The sequence below is a fragment of the Dendroctonus ponderosae genome, unplaced genomic scaffold, assembly GCF_020466585.1.
Source record: "Dendroctonus ponderosae isolate FM_Combo_2020 unplaced genomic scaffold, Dpon_F_20191213v2 Dpon_F_20191213_8, whole genome shotgun sequence".
Classification (NCBI taxonomy): Eukaryota; Metazoa; Arthropoda; class Insecta; order Coleoptera; family Curculionidae; genus Dendroctonus; species Dendroctonus ponderosae.
The window spans coordinates 2,364,148-2,381,268 of NW_026019016.1; the positions used below are offsets into that span (position 1 = coordinate 2,364,148).

At 34.1% G+C, this 17,121-nt stretch overlaps 1 protein-coding gene and 2 long non-coding RNA genes across 5 annotated transcripts in view; 2 read left to right on the forward strand and 1 right to left on the reverse strand.

Annotated features, from left to right (window-relative positions):
* The first annotated feature begins 3,479 nt into the window (after positions 1-3,479).
* LOC109544834 (cysteine-rich motor neuron 1 protein) overlaps positions 3,480-17,121 on the forward strand; it is a 116,835-nt gene continuing 103,193 nt past the window's right edge. For all 3 annotated transcript variants that reach the window (XM_019915198.2, XM_048668883.1, XM_019915200.2), the window contains exon 1: positions 3,480-3,801. In XM_019915198.2, the coding sequence (XP_019770757.2) occupies positions 3,750-3,801 (52 nt within the window). In that variant the 5' untranslated portion in view covers positions 3,480-3,749. The remainder of the gene's footprint in view (positions 3,802-17,121) is intronic.
* Positions 7,803-8,629, reverse strand: LOC125505316. The gene is made up of 2 exons (XR_007282074.1): positions 8,134-8,629; positions 7,803-7,996 (listed from the first exon to the last, which is right to left on the reverse strand). It is a non-coding gene; the product is annotated as an uncharacterized LOC125505316 (long non-coding RNA).
* LOC125505315 overlaps positions 14,449-17,121 on the forward strand; it is a 79,260-nt gene continuing 76,587 nt past the window's right edge. The window contains exon 1 of the long non-coding RNA XR_007282072.1: positions 14,449-15,746. This is a non-coding gene — a long non-coding RNA (uncharacterized LOC125505315). The remainder of the gene's footprint in view (positions 15,747-17,121) is intronic.

Sequence of the window (17,121 nt, forward strand, 5' to 3'; positions counted from 1 at the left end):
TCGCCATGTGGCGCCAACCCAGTTCCACAATGCTAATAAATTTAATTTATTTGTTTTAGTCCTGTTCCACGTCATTTCAAAACAACTTTTTTAATGATATTGATATTTAAAGACTTTAAAGATTCAATGTCGAATTAAGATAATGCGAGGCCTCGTAAAAAAGGTGCTTTATGCGATAAAAGTATATTGCCCATGAATAACGATGTGTTTTATTTAATTTTCCTGGAATTAAAATTTCAGAAGTAATTTCTTCCGGACTATTAAAAGCATGTGTCGTAGGTTTGCAACGGATCGAAAATCGCGATCTAAAGTTTATTAAGCATATTATTTATTAATAAAAAATGTCACCAAAAAGGTTTGCGATTTATTTCCATTATTGAACTGAACCAGTAGTGTGAAAGGATTCAATTTGCTTCCCTAATGATTACTTTAAGGAAGTACATCGTGCACAGGCATTACACTTTGGGGTGGAAATCGAAGAAATAGGTCGGATGCCAATTTGCAAAAAGCTTCTACGAATAGGCAAATTATGCCTGCACGAACTACAGCTAGTATAGAAAGGGCACTGCCTAAGAAGCTAAATTATCGTTAGGTATCGAAAAGTTACCGCACCTTGCCGTTTTTTCATGACCTGTGCAGCTATCAGTTTTATCAGATTTTTTTTGCCTACAGTAGATCGAGTTCTCTCTGCTAGCTACGTTGCCGTGCTTTACTCATTTTCAATGGTTCGGCAAATCATGGCCAGGTTAGAGGGTTTGAGAGACCAAAGTGGTCTAAAGGGCAAATTTGCATTGAAATCCAATCCGGAGCAGCTCGAAAATCTGAGTAATCATAACGAATTATCAAATACACTTGTATTCCACATTCTTGTTAGCACCCACCTGGTGGTTGGCAATTACAACAGATTACGCTTCCAAACAGAGCAGCGGATTTAAATGAATGAAGAACCTTGAGCACAAAATTGCCTAAAGTAATTCTCCATAATTTCTAAGAACTTATTCACTTCTATGAGGAATATTTTTATTTTATCGACGATTTGGCTCAGTTTTTAACGACAACACATTATTCAGCCCTGCATTTTCACTTGTACTTTCCCGGTTTCCTCTTGAATTATTCCTTTCGACCGTCTTTTCATTTCCACGAAGTGAATATTTTTCAGAATGCGCCAACCTTTGTAATCCTAATGAGCTGCAGCATTAGGTTTGCTTAAATAAAGAATAAAGGCGTCCGGGGAAACTAAAATTAGCTAGATCTTGATAAATGCATTAACTTTGTGGCCAATTCTAACTGGAAATGAAACATAGCTGTTTGGGGTGCTTATAGATTGACATTAAAATGTTTTTTAGGTGAAGTCGATTCAAATCAATATAAAAATTGCAAAAAACTTGGAAAAAAATCAGAACTACTGAATAGCGGAAATTTTCAAAAGTGTACCTTCCCAGTTGTTCATAGTTAATAAATATTCACTCACTCGTTTGCTGCTGATATCAGCAATATTTTAGCCATTGCACCACATAAAAATCCTGCACATTTTCTATAAGCCAAAAGTTCCATAAGTTCAAATAAAATTCCATTGAATTATATTTAGTACTTAACAAGACCCAAGGATTGCCCCTTGTTCATAAAACTCAATTTGTGAAAAAATATGTGCTGTATAGAGTACTGAAACGCTATCTTGTAAGAGAAATAGAAGCATTATTTTATCGATTTTAATGAGAATTTTAGGGAAATACGTACGTTAATATTCTGACCTCCCGCATTGTAAAACTTTAGGTAACGACAAGCTACAGAATGAGAAAAAATTGTCGATAAAAGTATTAAGCTGCTATCGTAGGTAAGCTTCTATCGTAAACACATGAGAACTTTTGTCAAATATTTTATGTTTATTGGTTTGTTGAGCGAGAAACTCACCTTTAAAATAATTTGAGCCTCAATCAAGTCAATTTTGTAAAAAATTTTAAAAAATTCTTATTCTATAACTAATTTTAGTTTTTTGCTGCTGCAAAAAAACTTGGAAAAGAGGTGTTGAATTTAACACTGTAGCAGAGAGTTCATGTGTGTTCATTTCTGCATACAAAGTAGTTTTGTAACCGAGAGTATGTTATTAGAACGCAATGCAAGTTTATCTATAGTGCAGGAATAAATGAAATGACAATTTCGTTTTATTTTAGGTGCAAAGCACCAGTTTCCTGCTTTTTTCGTCATTTGCGCTTACTTTTTAAACCCCCAGACAAAGAAATACTGGCTTGTGACAATGGTAATTCTGAAATATTCGTTTGAAGAACTTGTGAATGGGAATTTAGTAATTCTGCAATTGATTGCTACTTTAACTAAAATTTGAAAAGGTCTTCTGTTTCATATTGGTTAATAGATCATTCTTCCATACAAGATTTTACAAAAATTTGGGTTCAGGTACTTCCTGTAGTGGTGTGTTTCTATTCTTTTTCCTTTCCATTTCCTTTCACCAATTATGCATCTAATGCAACATAATGAACAAAAAAATCTCTCCAGTGGTTTGTTCGCATTAGGATGATCATGAAGCTGGTGCAACAACTTTAATTTCAAACTGCAGTTGTGATTTGCCAAATAGGGTTAAGATGAAAAGGAGGCAAAATGCGTGTCTGAGTACACTTTGTTCTATTTTTAAAGCCATTTTCAATATCCATATAATTGTAGAGCAGATGTGTTACCATTGCAATTTAACCTGCTGGGTATTTTGTGTAATAGTTTTGTATTTTACATATTTATTTTAATACTAAGCAAATTTACAATCATTAATTACACACCCTAAACACCACCTTAAACACTTTTAAATCCGCTTTTCCAAGTCTGTTTGATCTGGATCAGAGATTGTAAGTCATTTTGAAAATAATAATTATTATATACAATTTTAGTTTCTCCAATTATTTACTACTTAGAGGACCGAATCTAAACAACAAAGTGTCCTCGAATTCAGTATGATTAATTAATTTAAATTCAAGAATAGCTTGACGTTCAGATATTTACGCCCACTGTCCAATCACACTGTCGAGAAACTAAGCTACGAAAATTTCCAGCAATCGATTTCAATTCTGTGAAGAAATTTTTGGACATTAAACTTTATAAGACCAAAATGTAATGGCAATTTTAGTCTTTGGAACTTTCTTAACTTTGCTTTTGGATCTTTGGACCAAACCAGCATTCTCGCAATTGCTCGATAAATTAAATAACGTAAAACGTTAACATTAACGTTAACAATAAATCTTAATGACAAAGTTCCTGTTTGGGAACTGCGAAAATTAAATACGGTTTTCCTTGTAATCTTTGGTACTCGCCAATGTGGTACCTACACCTGTAAGTCACGGGCGCTTAATGTAGGGGCCCAAGTTTTTATTCCTGTATCAAAGGTTCCTTAGAGCTGATGGGAACCTACAGAAAAAACGCGAACAACAAAATGCGGCAACAACGTATGCAAACACCGTTTAACACGGCTAAGCCGCTTCCTCGGTTAAGTCAGTCTGCCGGCGTATTTATTAATGAATGTACCAAGTGTGGTCCACATAATTTCAGTAAAATCATAACCTTAAATCCGCGTATTCTCCCGGAGTTTTACTTCGGCGGTACCGTTCCGGGCTAAACGAATTTTTCGTCCTAATATGTGATACGTTCGCGGTGTGCGGTTATCTCACGTCTTCGGTATACGATAGTGCGAAGTTCGCATTCCCATGCCAGTTTACTAATAAATAGACTTTGTTTACCCAGGAAGCAACATGCACGGATTTTTTACACTTTGGCTGCTCTTCCATCTCGGATTCAAATTAGGTAAGTTCATATTTTTAGCAAGCAAGCGGCGCAATTTGCAGACCCAAAATTCCCCAATTGTATAAATACAAATCGTTTGGTGCGTATGTTATTTGGAAGCGGGATTAGAACGGCGGTGATAACGATATGATTGCCATTAGTTACCTGATAAAAATGCGAATATACGATTAAAACGGCGTCTATGGCTAGATTGTACTAAAACGAAGGTGCCTATAAAGGAGATAAGGGTTTTGGTGCGTCATTTGGGTATTTTTAAGCCCACAGTTGACCAAGACCTTGAGGTCGGATCAGAAGTGAATTCGCCTAAATTCTGCTTACATTTAAGTCCCTACCAGTCGATTCATCAAGCAGATGTTATTAGTGCGGATTTTCTACGACATTTATGTTGGGCAGATAATCGCTATATGTAGATATTGAAGCATTACACTTGTAGACGCAAAAAGATTACTTTTTTCAATCAGGCTCAATATTAGAGCAAAGGATTCACAGAGAAGCAATACCGTTCCCTACTGAAAATAAGCAAAAAATGTCAAATAAACTACTACTAAGTTCTAAATTCTAAACTGATTCAATTATGTTTCGCTTCGTTGTAACCGCGGAATTTTGAACTCAAGATGCGCTTTTTGTTGTGTGATTTTTCGATTGCGAAAATTATTTGACAAACCAGCGGAAAAAGTGGATCATTGGCATTTTAGCTCCGCTAATAATGCAATGGAAGTTCCGTTTAAGGTTTGAATGACAAAATCAGGCGGTTTCAAAGGCCTTCGGAAGAAATTGTTGATGACAAAAAATTATTTCACTGTTTTGAAAAATGTAAACTGGGTCGAGTGAACTTCGCTTCTTTTCGATGTTTTCCCGGGGAAATAATACGTTAATTTTTAAATGCTAAAATTTCCAGTTATTTATTCTCTTGATTCGCCTGTTTTAGCATTTACGTACTGTTGTCAGTGTTGTCCCACGTGCGTTCTTCTGTTAAGAGTTCGAATGCTAATAAACAAAACTTGTTAATAACATTAGTCATAATAAAATGAACACTTTAGTAGGTAGTACTTAATAAATATCTAGCTAGTACCTATCTAAGTTTGTACACAAACACCCTCCATAGAAGATTTCTTGCTGAATTAATAACGTTAATGTTAATAACATTAATTTAATGAAAACATCGCATTTTGTACACGTGTTCACGAAAAAATTAATCACAAAATATCTATTAGATTTGCCGAAAATACATGGAAACTTCAATCAGCTACAATTTATTTAAAAAAATTTGTTACCGTTTAAAAGGGATTCAAACCTGCAATGATTATTCGATCTGGTGATCATTTATTAACCATTTAAATATGTAGGCTTAAATTCGCAAATCTACAAAGTGCTAATTATACGATTGCTTACTAGACATGTCTGCCTTACAAGTTGCAAAACACTTGGTTGTATTGTTGCTTTATGGGTGTAGAATTATGCGTAGTGTAGCAATAAAACGTTCCAGCAGCTTTAGATACAAAGTTCATCAACAGTCGGTTAATGATATTTTGATTAAAAAATGCACAGAAAGGCAGAAATAGATAAATTTATATTCCACTGTATGAATTTTCTAAAACAATCGCCAGGATCGTATGCAGGGTATCCCGTAAACCTTCGACAATACGAGTCTAGTACGTGAGGTTGAAAATGTATGAGACACTCTGTATAAGTATATTTTTTGAAGCCAGTCACTATTTACAGGTCATCGAAAAATTTGAAATAAAAACACCATGCATCCTACATGTACCGACTTGTAAACCATTGTATAAAATATGTTATCAGTCTGAAGTACTTGGATTCTTGGAATGATATACAACAAATCTTGAATTGGGATATGGGTTTATCAGGTTGTTATCACACTTTCAAGCCTGTCTGTGGATGTTTCAACATTTGAATGAAGTTTTATTTGAGGTAGAATAAAAATAGAATTTGGCAACTCATTTCAATATGAAAAATGCTTCATGGAGCGGATATCGCGTATACAGTGTCGGAATTTTTTTCTTCCAACTTGGTGAATCATGCGGGGCGATGCAAATGCATTTTAGATGTTTATAGACTCTCCGGACGTGTTTCAAACCTGCAGTTTTTTCACGAAAATTTATATTTTTTTTGTATTTAAGTGAAGGCTTTTAATGAGCAATTCGCGCACAGAATGCAGTAAACCAACATTATTTTATCATTTTTTTGCTCTTTTGACCTACGAGACTTTAATTGGAAAATCTCCTGTTCCATGCCTCTTATTTGGGAAAACTATATTAAAGCGTTCTCTCACGATTAAAGTTGTAATAAGCTGGAGCTTTATCATGCTGTAAATCCATTATGTATATGTCAGTAAATGTTCCACTAGGTGTGAAAAATCATTCGTCAATAAATTTGTTAAAAGTTCATCTGTTTTTTTTATGAAAAAATATGTTTGTTATTTCATTAACGAAAAGCCCCCTGGCCTGTCTTTTGGCATAAGGATCTTGCTTGAGATGAATGAGGCGTGAAAAGGATTTGGGTTTTTTAAGACCTTCAACAGATCTTTCACTAATCGTTAATGTTTCACATTCGTTTTTCACACGTTTAGATGTAGGTTTCATAATTTTCGCTTATAATATCGCAAATTCACGCTTGTCATTTGCAATAAGTATATTTACTATTTCGTATTTTATGGGTTTCGTCTTCACAAAATCTGGAAACGTTTTACGATAAAATCCACAGCTATTTATTCGATATTCAAGGTAATCCTAGTCTTTTCACCAAAATCTTACGATCAGTACCTACAATATGGGAAATATTTGAACAGTTACAATGCGAGTTTTAAATTTTGTGCTGACAAATTAGTTGTTAATTCACGAACTCACATTTTCGGATGCCAGAAGTGTTAATAAAAAAAATCGCATTTTAGGTCAAAAGGAAAACTTGTCGAAGTTTCCGGTCAAGATATCCGAACTGGTTTTTAGCAGTTAAATCGTTCATGCAGCCAATTTCATCGGAGTTTGTCTCTGGCTGTAAAAGATCGAGGTTTCATGCTAGTTTCATGGAGAAAAGCAATATCCAATTATTTCGCGATATTCTAATAACGAATACATTATTTAGGCTCAGAAAAAGTTACGAATCAACTGAAAATATTTAGTTTGATGAAACTATTATTGAAATTCTGATGGTTTCTATCTTCGAAAATAATGTTTGTATTAAAGTTTGGATTTCGATTGCTCTAATATGCACAGCGAAAGCAAACAATACACAAGTGCAAGACCGTACATTTGCTTTAAATAACCCGTAACTTGTAAACGAAGCCTTGGTAAAACCGTGGTTATTTGGAAAGCGCTTACAATATTTTACGAATTTCCATATTCAGCTAAACACTATTAGATAAGATAAGAAAATTTGGGTCAAGAATAGTTGGTACACGAGGTTAAGTGAGATTTTTAGTCACCAACAGTCAAAAAGTATTTAACGCTGTATTATTTGTCCAATTCAAAATATACGGTGTTATAGTATCTACATATCTGAATAACAATTTCCATAAACAGTGCTTCCTGCTCCAACAAAATGGCGTTTATAAGATGTAACTGTCGAAGTTATGCACATTATTACTGCAGGAAATTCATAAATCTAATATTTGCGCGAGACCTGGTATCCTGCTAAGTATATCATTGTTTCGTTGGGAACAATAGGCAATAAGTTTGGGATTTTTTGCCAACTTTTGGGTTTATTCCTAATAATACGTTTAGATACTGTTGATGCCTTTAATATTGTGCAATTTGTGTGGAATCCAGTTTTTTCCCGGAAATTACTCATTAATACAATATTAGCTTTCCCCTAACATCAACAATGCGGTATTAAGTTGAATTGGTGCCCAGGTTTTGTTGTAGTTATTAAAGTCGTTTGCATGTTTTAGTCACGAGTTTTTTCCAATATTTATGCATAAAATTGCATGAGAAAACTGGCGAAACGCCCGTTCATTATATAGAAAGAATGAAATTTGTTATGGCCATGTTTGGGAGAGCTTTTAATCGATTTTATTACATAATGGGAAGTATTGTATTCTTATAATAATGCACGTACATTTGAGCGTCGTTTATATTGCGTGCGTATTCAAACTGCAGCTGTTGCTCAAGGAGAAAATGATAAAATTGTTTGCATTTATGAAAAAGCAGTAGGGAATTGTTGCATACCTTACGCGCATCTGAAAAAACAAAAAAATTAGGCTCAAAAAAGGCTTGAAGAATTAAGCAGATTGGGAATTTAATCATAGATTTTTTTAAGGACGGAAACTCCCTTGAAAAAGCATCTAACGCTAAAAATCGATGTATTTCGCCTTACCAATGGGAATAACTTCCAATGTACATCCAACCTGTCAGTTAAACTTAAACTCATGAAAATACTATCACGTATTCGAGTACTGACAAATTGTTATTGGCACGAGGTAGATTATTACGGTTTATTTTTAAATTTTATACACACTGATGAAAATAGACTTAATAATCGATTCCAAGGCGCATATTAGCTGTGCGCTTTGTTTATGAATGAGAATTTCGTCGGAAATTTATGATTCTTGGCCTGGCTTTTGAAACTGCAAGGTGTGAAGAGTTTATAAATATTCAAAATGCTATTTATGAACTAGCCATGAAAGAAAATTAAAAGTTGAAGTAAAATGTTCGGCTGAATGAAAAGTGTAATTTTATTATAGTTCAAAGATGACAAAGAAACAGGAAATCGCAGTTGATAACTGTAGAAAATTGGCAGGATTCTAAAACAATTAATAAACATAATTTTTCTCTGTTAATCAATCTGATCTCATGTAGTGTGCAGAAACATTCGTTAACATAATAACGATAGCAAAACATTTAATTGAAAATTTCAAAGTACCATTTTATCAACTCTGACCAACATGATCATTAAAAAGGCCATTCTTTTTCAGAGAAACATTGGGATCAATCAGAAATACATTAGGACTTCGAAACAATGTCTGGAAGGAAACCTCATATTATGTACTTTTATTTATCTTATACCATACTGTTCTTTAATAAAGTTATCATTCAATTTTCCAATTTTAACAACTCCTCTCATTACTCAAAGTCGCCACAACGCGAAAACTTAGCAATCAGAAAAGCTGCTGGATTTAGTTGTATCCCCTTAGTGCTATAATGAGAATTAATGGAAAATTGGGATTACTGGAAACTTGCAGAAAAGTCCCACACTTGTAACGATCGTAACAAAATATAGGGATAAGTTAAGATCGTATAACTTAATAAAGACACATATTATACTTCTGGCTGTTAACCCTTGTTATTCAATATTTAACAATTGCAAAGCAAATTTATCTCATTATGCTTTACTGTGAACTACGTTCTAATGAAAGGACCCTACTTTCTGTGAGTTTTGATTTAGTCCGCTACAGCACAATAATTAAGAGTTTCCTCTTAGGGCATAATTATGTGACGTTGCTGCTATATTTAAAAGAGTTGTCGTAGTCAGCAAGTTCGCGTTCTATGCATTTACACAAAAACAATAACAAACGCAAAACACATCCTTATCCATTCCGCATCCTTATCCATTTTAAACCCTGCCTGCTTTTTAAATCCATATGTATTTTGCGAGATAAACTATTGACAAATTGATGTTACTTTACATAAAAATATCAAGTAATTCTTATAAATAGTTCCAAAATACACAGTTATTATCATCAATTGAAAGCGATTGTCGCCAAATAATTGAAATTAATATAAATAGACCTGACGAGTCAGTTATCGACCTCGCCTTAGGTCAAACCGATCCAACACACATTTGTACAGAAAATAAAATACAGACCTTATTCTATGTGCAAATAACTATGAAATTAACGGGAGTTTTAGTGCCCGGAATTTGTCATTCCTTCAATTACATAATCCAATCAGTGCTTATTAAAATTCGGTTACGACATGGGTGATTGTACTTTTTATTTGCCTGCTTACAACAGCGAACTGGACGGCAATTAAAGCTGAAAGACATCATAGCTCAATACTAAAAAATCTGTAAAAATAACTTGCTACATACCTAATTTCAACTTATTTTGTTTAAATAAAAATGTGAAATTTATGGAATAATATTGAACTTAAAACCAATCAAGCGAAGAAAATGAAAACGAACATCGTCGCAAGATCCGGAAGAGATAAATTCGGCATATTACTGATCTAATCATTATTTTAAATCACCTGTTTCTCCGATTCCTTTGGAAACTTCGAGGCGAAAGCGTGCAATAATGAAACATGTTGGCAATCTATATAAAATGTTTTTGAAGTGCGGCGATATCCTCGGGTATTTAAACGGTTAAATATTCAGAACGGGGAAATCCTGATAACAATTTCAAGCTCTCCTTCCCAATGAGTACATCAAATTCAGTGAATAGTTTGTCTGGCAAAAAGCCAAATATTTTTCTGTTTGTTTATAAAAAATTCTAACTGCTTCCGTTTGTTCATGTAAAATCAGCACGTCCAATAATCCTAAATCAGAAATTTTGCGTCACCGAATACTCTTGTAGGTTACCATTCAAGTTTTTTGTATTTGAGCGGTTCAGTCTTAACATGTTTGACAAAAACGCGGACCGAAGGCGAGTAAACATGTCAATTTGGAAATTGCTGGGCAAAAACTACCATAACAATCGACACATTTTATATTTAGTTGATTATTTATGCAAAATGATGAATTAACTAAATAGAAATAATCATCATCCTACAGTTTGCGTTGTTAATTTCCAAGCCGGCGTATTATTTTCCAGGAATAATTAACTTAAGCTATTTTTTCACTACCTAATAATTGGAGTATCGAAATTTTAGATGCAGAACCGAAACCAAAAAAAAAAATTTCAAAGCATAATAAAACCTTAAATCCTGGAAAGTGGGTTTTCGCTATTTTACAAAATCGCGTTTATAAATGAAAAAACTATTGATGCACCTGTTTGTTATAGCAAGAATCGGCAAAATGTTGAAGAAAAATTCCAATATCCAGAATTATAAAATTTAAAGTCGCTCTATTTTATTTTATATTTCTTATGCAAGTAGCAATTTGGTTTTCAAACACTGATCGATTTTTTCATTGTTCGCTTTTTGCTGCTGTAGTTTATACTAGTTTATACATTCAGCTGAAGGGTATGAAATGTTCAGTTATCGTTTAAACGTGACATCGATTAAATGGGCAGCTAATAGCACTATACAAATCTGACCGTTCGATAGACACCCATTTGATATTAACATTCCGCATATTTCACTGATGCCACACCATGTCCGCAAAACATGACGATGCGGTTTGTAACATTTGAAATTAAAATAAATACAACAGGAACGGTCTGATGAATTCTGTTTAAAGCCAAATTTCGGGTACACACTTTCCTGCTTTCCTACCCTCTCATTAATTGCGATTTGTCGACAGTGAAATGTGAAATTTTAATGGTTCTGCTGACAATACGGTTCGGTGGCAAATCGTTAACTTTGTTTATTTACTTGACATTATCAATAATGATCGTTTAATGGCATCACAGTTGCGTTTGCCTTTTAAATGGGATTAAAATAGTTGCATCTACTGCCACTCTGCTATTTTCGTTTCGAACGTTTCATCGATCATCACGATCTATCGAAAGTATCTCATAGCGTTTGGGTCAGTTTGGAGGACTTTTGAGCAACTATCAAATGTGGAATCAGTGGAATCAATTTTCTTTTAATAAACAATTCACTCCTTAAATGGCGCGTTTACGAGGTGATGCATCCCAAAAAAGGCAAAATTTGTATGGCACAAAAAGTCTTCACACAAAAAGTTTTGTGTGGTTGTACATATATTAAGGTACTTTTTTTAAATCGATTTGAGTCACAGAGTGGGTTTTCCTCCCATTGTATAGTTTTTCGAGTGAATTTTTATGTTTTTCTTAAACACTTCCTAGCAATGTTCTCAAGACTCGACTAGTAGAAAATTCTTATTTGGTAAAGATCAAATGTCTTAACTCGATCAATCCTCCAAGTGGAAACTCATACATTTCTGAGCGGTCTTAAATAAATAGTCAACAGAAAGATATTTAACTTAATAAATGCATTTGAGTTCGGACAGCGGTTTATGAAACGTTCGCCTAAAGCAACAACAATTGCAAAATATTGCCAACATTTGTGCTTTTTATTAGCGTTGTTTTAAAAGTTTTCGCTATCCTTTGATATATAAAAATTGAGTCACAGAGTGGGTTTTCCTCCAATTGTATAGTTTTGCGAGTGAATTTTTATGTTTTTCTTAAACACTTCCTAGCAATGTTCTCAAGACTCGACTAGTAGAAAATTCTTATTTGGTAAAGATCAAATGTCTTAACTCGATCAATCCTCCAAGTGGAAACTCATACGTTTCTGAGCGGTATTAAATAAATAGTCAACAGAAAGATATTTAACTTAATAAATGCATTTGGGTTCGGACAGCGGTGTGTGAAACGTTCGCCTAAAGCAACAACAATTGCAAAATATTGCCAACATTTGTGCTTTTTATTAGCGTTGTTTTAAAGTTTTCGCTATCCTTTGATATATAAAAATTCGAGGGTGAAGTTATCCGCACTAAATCAATAAGCCTGTGAAGTCGGCTCGTAGAATGTTTTTTCAGTTTGATTCGTAAACTTGCAATTCATTGCCTTCAGCAATTTAAATCACTGTTCGAAAAGCAGAGCGAAAATGCGTTTTTTTCGCTATTGAATTTTTGAATTATTAACTAATAGCCAGTCTTTTAATCTTCGTTGTATGGAGTTGATATGTTTTCCCCGGTCAAAGATGCTCTCAGGTTCACGACTGATTTGTTGATGAGCGGGTTTTAACATTCATTTTCAATTAGAATTCGGTATTTACGTTGGACGGATTTATACATGGAGCAACTAAGGCATTCCCTAATACTTTAAACTTGGAAGACTTATAAGCTGGGGCCTTTGAACCTGATGCTCCTGAAATTTTAAACCACCGTTTTTTTCCTAATTAGCATCTGATTTAGATGGAATTATATGCGAGGCTTCTAGAGTGAAAAATGTGCAAAAGTTGCCTAAATGGATTTTTTTCTGGGCAGGTGCTAACTGTAAATACAAGAAAACGTTAGATTCTTCAAAAACGCAATCTCAAATTACTTGTAAATAAATACATTTTTAATTAGTTGCGCCAATAAATGGCAATTCTCAATGATAGAAGATGATCTGAAAAGGCGTAGCCCATGGAAAAAATATGTATTCATGTCATATAATTGTGAAAAACGACAAATCAAGTTTGCTAAAATGGCAGTTTTATTTGCCGCATTTTTTGGCAAAAAAATTTATATCAAGCACAATTAAGTATGTCGTTAAAATACTTCATATCGGATTTTCGAGCATGATTACAACAGTTTTGTAATCCCAAATTAAAAAATTATCCGACAGTATCAGGTTTCGCCGCATTCCTGGGCTGATAGATGAACCTTTGCATATTTACAAAAATCTAATTAAAATCCGCAACGTGACGACCGAAAATTTGATTTACAAAGCTTACGTATATAAATTTGCCAGTTTCAGCAAAGTAAAAATTCCTTATCAGCTCGACAGGTGACATTCCGAACATTCCAACTTTATGTACATGCAAATATTTACGAAAATTGGCATACAAGTTAGACGCATTTAATGATCAGATTTGAATCGAAACTATGTCAGGTTTTGTAGAGGTAGGCATATTGAAATACAGTACAAGTTTTGAATGAAGTTATTTTGGGAAAAATCAGGAAGTAATGCTTTGTTTTGCACATCAGTTTGGTTTTGTTAATCACAGTTCAGAAGCAGAGATGGGCAGTTTCCAGCTTAGCTGAGGTTTAAAATAAAAATAAAAAAGTATATTCGGTTAGCATATGTAAGTGTTCAGATTTGAGAATAATTGTACATACTTTCCTGACTGTGTTTCAATTCCAAATCAAAATCAATTCCTGGGCTTCAGTCATTTATTGTGTATTTATCAATTAAAATACGTTTCGGTGTTTTCCACCATCATCAGTTTCTATGTGTAGCGTTGTTGCTACTTTAAGCCTTGGCATATATAAAATATAAATAGACAATAAATGACCCAGGAATTGAATTTGATTTCGAATTTGAGAATAATCAAAACCTTTTTTGCTGGAAACGAGTGAAGAAAATGACTACTGACTAGCAGGTCCAGGACTCTGCCAATTCTTAGCAAAATTACAAGAAGCACAATTATTAAAAACATTGTAGATTCGATTAACCGATAATGTAATAAATTTTCCAACTTCTCATATTCTATTCCATGTAACAGCAGTAAGACATTAAACTGTCTTTTTCTGTTTCCTGTTAAAAACTATAATAATATGGATTTTAAAATTGTATCTACCGTCCATCAAGGACTTTTTCCAGTCAGTTTTTATAACAAAAAGTTATAAAAAGCACGACAGGTGTATCACATTTTTACGAAAGCATTTTGATCGAGACACTATCATATTGTCGGTCGCTTTGTAGCCTAGATGACAATCGCTTGATCAAAGGATATTTGCATGGACCGACTAGCGCAAACCACAGTAACAGTAAGTTTTTATGGCAGTCGTTAAATTTTTTGAAAGGTTCTCACTGTGCCAGTTCGCTCTACACAATGGCATTATTTTAACACACAGCAAGGAATGCGTCCTCCCACACAATGTTAACATTTTGGGCGAAATAAACGAAACGCGGTTAAAGATTTATATTATTACACACACACGTCCGAGTTTATTCCACCATAATAATTCTAAACATTTTATCGCTGTACAGGAATTTTTATCGTACTAAATTGGTAAAAACAGCGGGTTTTACCGTTTTGTGTGCCCGTCGCACTTCACTAAATCTACCTATAGAACCGTGCAAATTTCAGCTGGGTTATGTGGAGAGTCAGAATGAGAGTGTTTTAGAAAGCTACCAAACATAGTTTAGCTGTAACTCACACTCACAGGCACAGTCCGCACATCACAGTTATTTCTGTTTCTGCTGATTTCGAGGTCTGTTCGCTTTAAAATGGTGGGCCTCCCAAGTCTTTCTAAAGTCAGGAACCCTTTTAAGATTTTTTTGAAAAATGTCGTCTCCACCACGTCACCAGGTAGCTTGCAAACGTTGGCTGGTGAAATAATAAAATTTCTAAATATACATTCGACTCCAGTCATTTAACACTGATATTATTCCGCGAATACAAGAAAATAGAAATGGAGTTTTGCTTACTATCAAATGAAGAAAGGTTCATCTTCCGAAACTCCAAACATGAAATTCTACAATTATTGAAGCAAAAAATATTGCAGGCCGCAGTAGGATCTCCTAGTTGGAGACAGAATTTTTTTTTTTGTATGTGCTCACACCATTAACGAATGAAATTAGCGAACTATTTATATAAGAACTTCTTTTTTTCGTCATATTTTCTACTGCATAGAGCTGAGGAGTTCAGGAATGCCAAGTGATAGTCAATGCAGATTTGAGCTGGACTAGTTGCCCTCCAAACAGAATTTCGACAATTCTAAATGTAAGTAATTCTGCCACTTTTTAACAGTAGGTATATAATTAAAAATAGCTTCAAATTGCTTATTTTCGATGCGGATTAAGTCGCTAAGAACATATCAGTTCACTGCTTAAGGAGTATAGTAAATCTTGTTGGAATGCGACACATTTGAATGTAATCAGCAAATACATTTCGTATGGCGTGTTAATGAAAAATGATTTAAACTGGGTTTTGCGCATGCAAAATAAGCAAAAATGGAATGTTTAATGCAAACAGTTGCGGAGTGGTGTGTGTACCTACCGAACTAAAAATATCGATGCACATGCAGGTGATTCGGTGCATTACGCAAATTCTGTAATTGCACAGTTGAAAAATGAAAATGCTAAACTACAAGCTGGATCTAAACAAGCGAAGTGCTTAATTTCATAGGTGTTATTTCAGCAACAGATACTTTTGGTAAGCAGATGCATGCCCGTAATTTGCGCTCTCCCGACCTGTTCTTTCGCTGGTAAACTAATTTCCAGACTTGTTAAATACTTCAAATGGGAAATTTAATTTGCAGAATATGCAATTACAGGCCAACATAGAGTAACGAATTTGTATCGAGTTTCGATAAAATTGTTCGGCACCGAATTCGCGCTGGCCCATATAAACGGGAACAACACGAATGTTGAATAATATACTAACCCAACTATGGATAAAATCCTTCGTACATTGCAATTTCTATCTGTTTCTCGCATGATGTGGGCTGATCATAGAACGTTGGAAAATTGAATAGTATCGACCACAATAATCGCACAACTGCAAATTCAATTTGGTGAAATTAACTCTAACCGTTTATCCTTTTTAATAGTGCTGATAGCGAGTTTAAAACTGACAAGCAAATGAAAATCGGGAACATAATTTTGATGAAACGTAAGCTAGTTTTCGGGTAATCACCATAAGCGATTATCATAAGCGAAGAGTTTTTATTAATAGCAAAATTCTGTGATCAACTACATTTTGCTTTCAACTCGAAATTTATGAGTTACTTTTTTGAGTGTTTGAAGTTTTGTAAGCATTTCTTTGAATATCCTATGCTTATGCGTGTTTTGGATGCTACATTTATTCTGCTCTTATTTTTTATCCTTCTTATAAACTCGTTTCCTGCTTTCTTTCGATGTTGCCTGACTTGACAGAACGAAACATAAGAAGAGAAATTGTCCATTTTTTCTGTTCTCTAAATACCCACCTCCAGAGGAATGCCAACTGCGAAACACTTTGTATAAATGTGTACACCTAAAAATAATTGAGTTTTCAAAAATATACCTGGATATCTGCTCACTACAACCGCAACAATTTAGGAACTTTCACTTTTTGTTCGGAGTTGATTTACCATTTTTTTAAGCAAACAATCTTACTGTTACTAAAAATCTACAATTAATCATGGTTGAAACGCACACTCTTACATTAGAGTCAGTCAAAACAGCTAATAATTAGTTAAGTAATGAGTGTAATTAGTATAACTAAAGTATTGCCCGCATTATGTCAATGTTGATAAATGTTCGAATCGCACAATTGAATGCAAATTAAGATCGTTTACATTGTTTTCATGCCTTGCAGAATTATGGATTGTGTTGACAGCACGTTAACACCTCATTACCATGTTACATATATTAAGTCGGTTTGGTGTACAACTTTTGTCTTGTGAAATCATTTGTACCGTTTATTTATGATAGTTTTTAGTGCAACTTTTGCAAAATTGTAGCAAAGGATTTTTTTAGAAAGGAACAGGTTTCAAGGAAAAGTAAACAACCGCGACAAATGCATGTACTTGAATATGGTTTTTGCG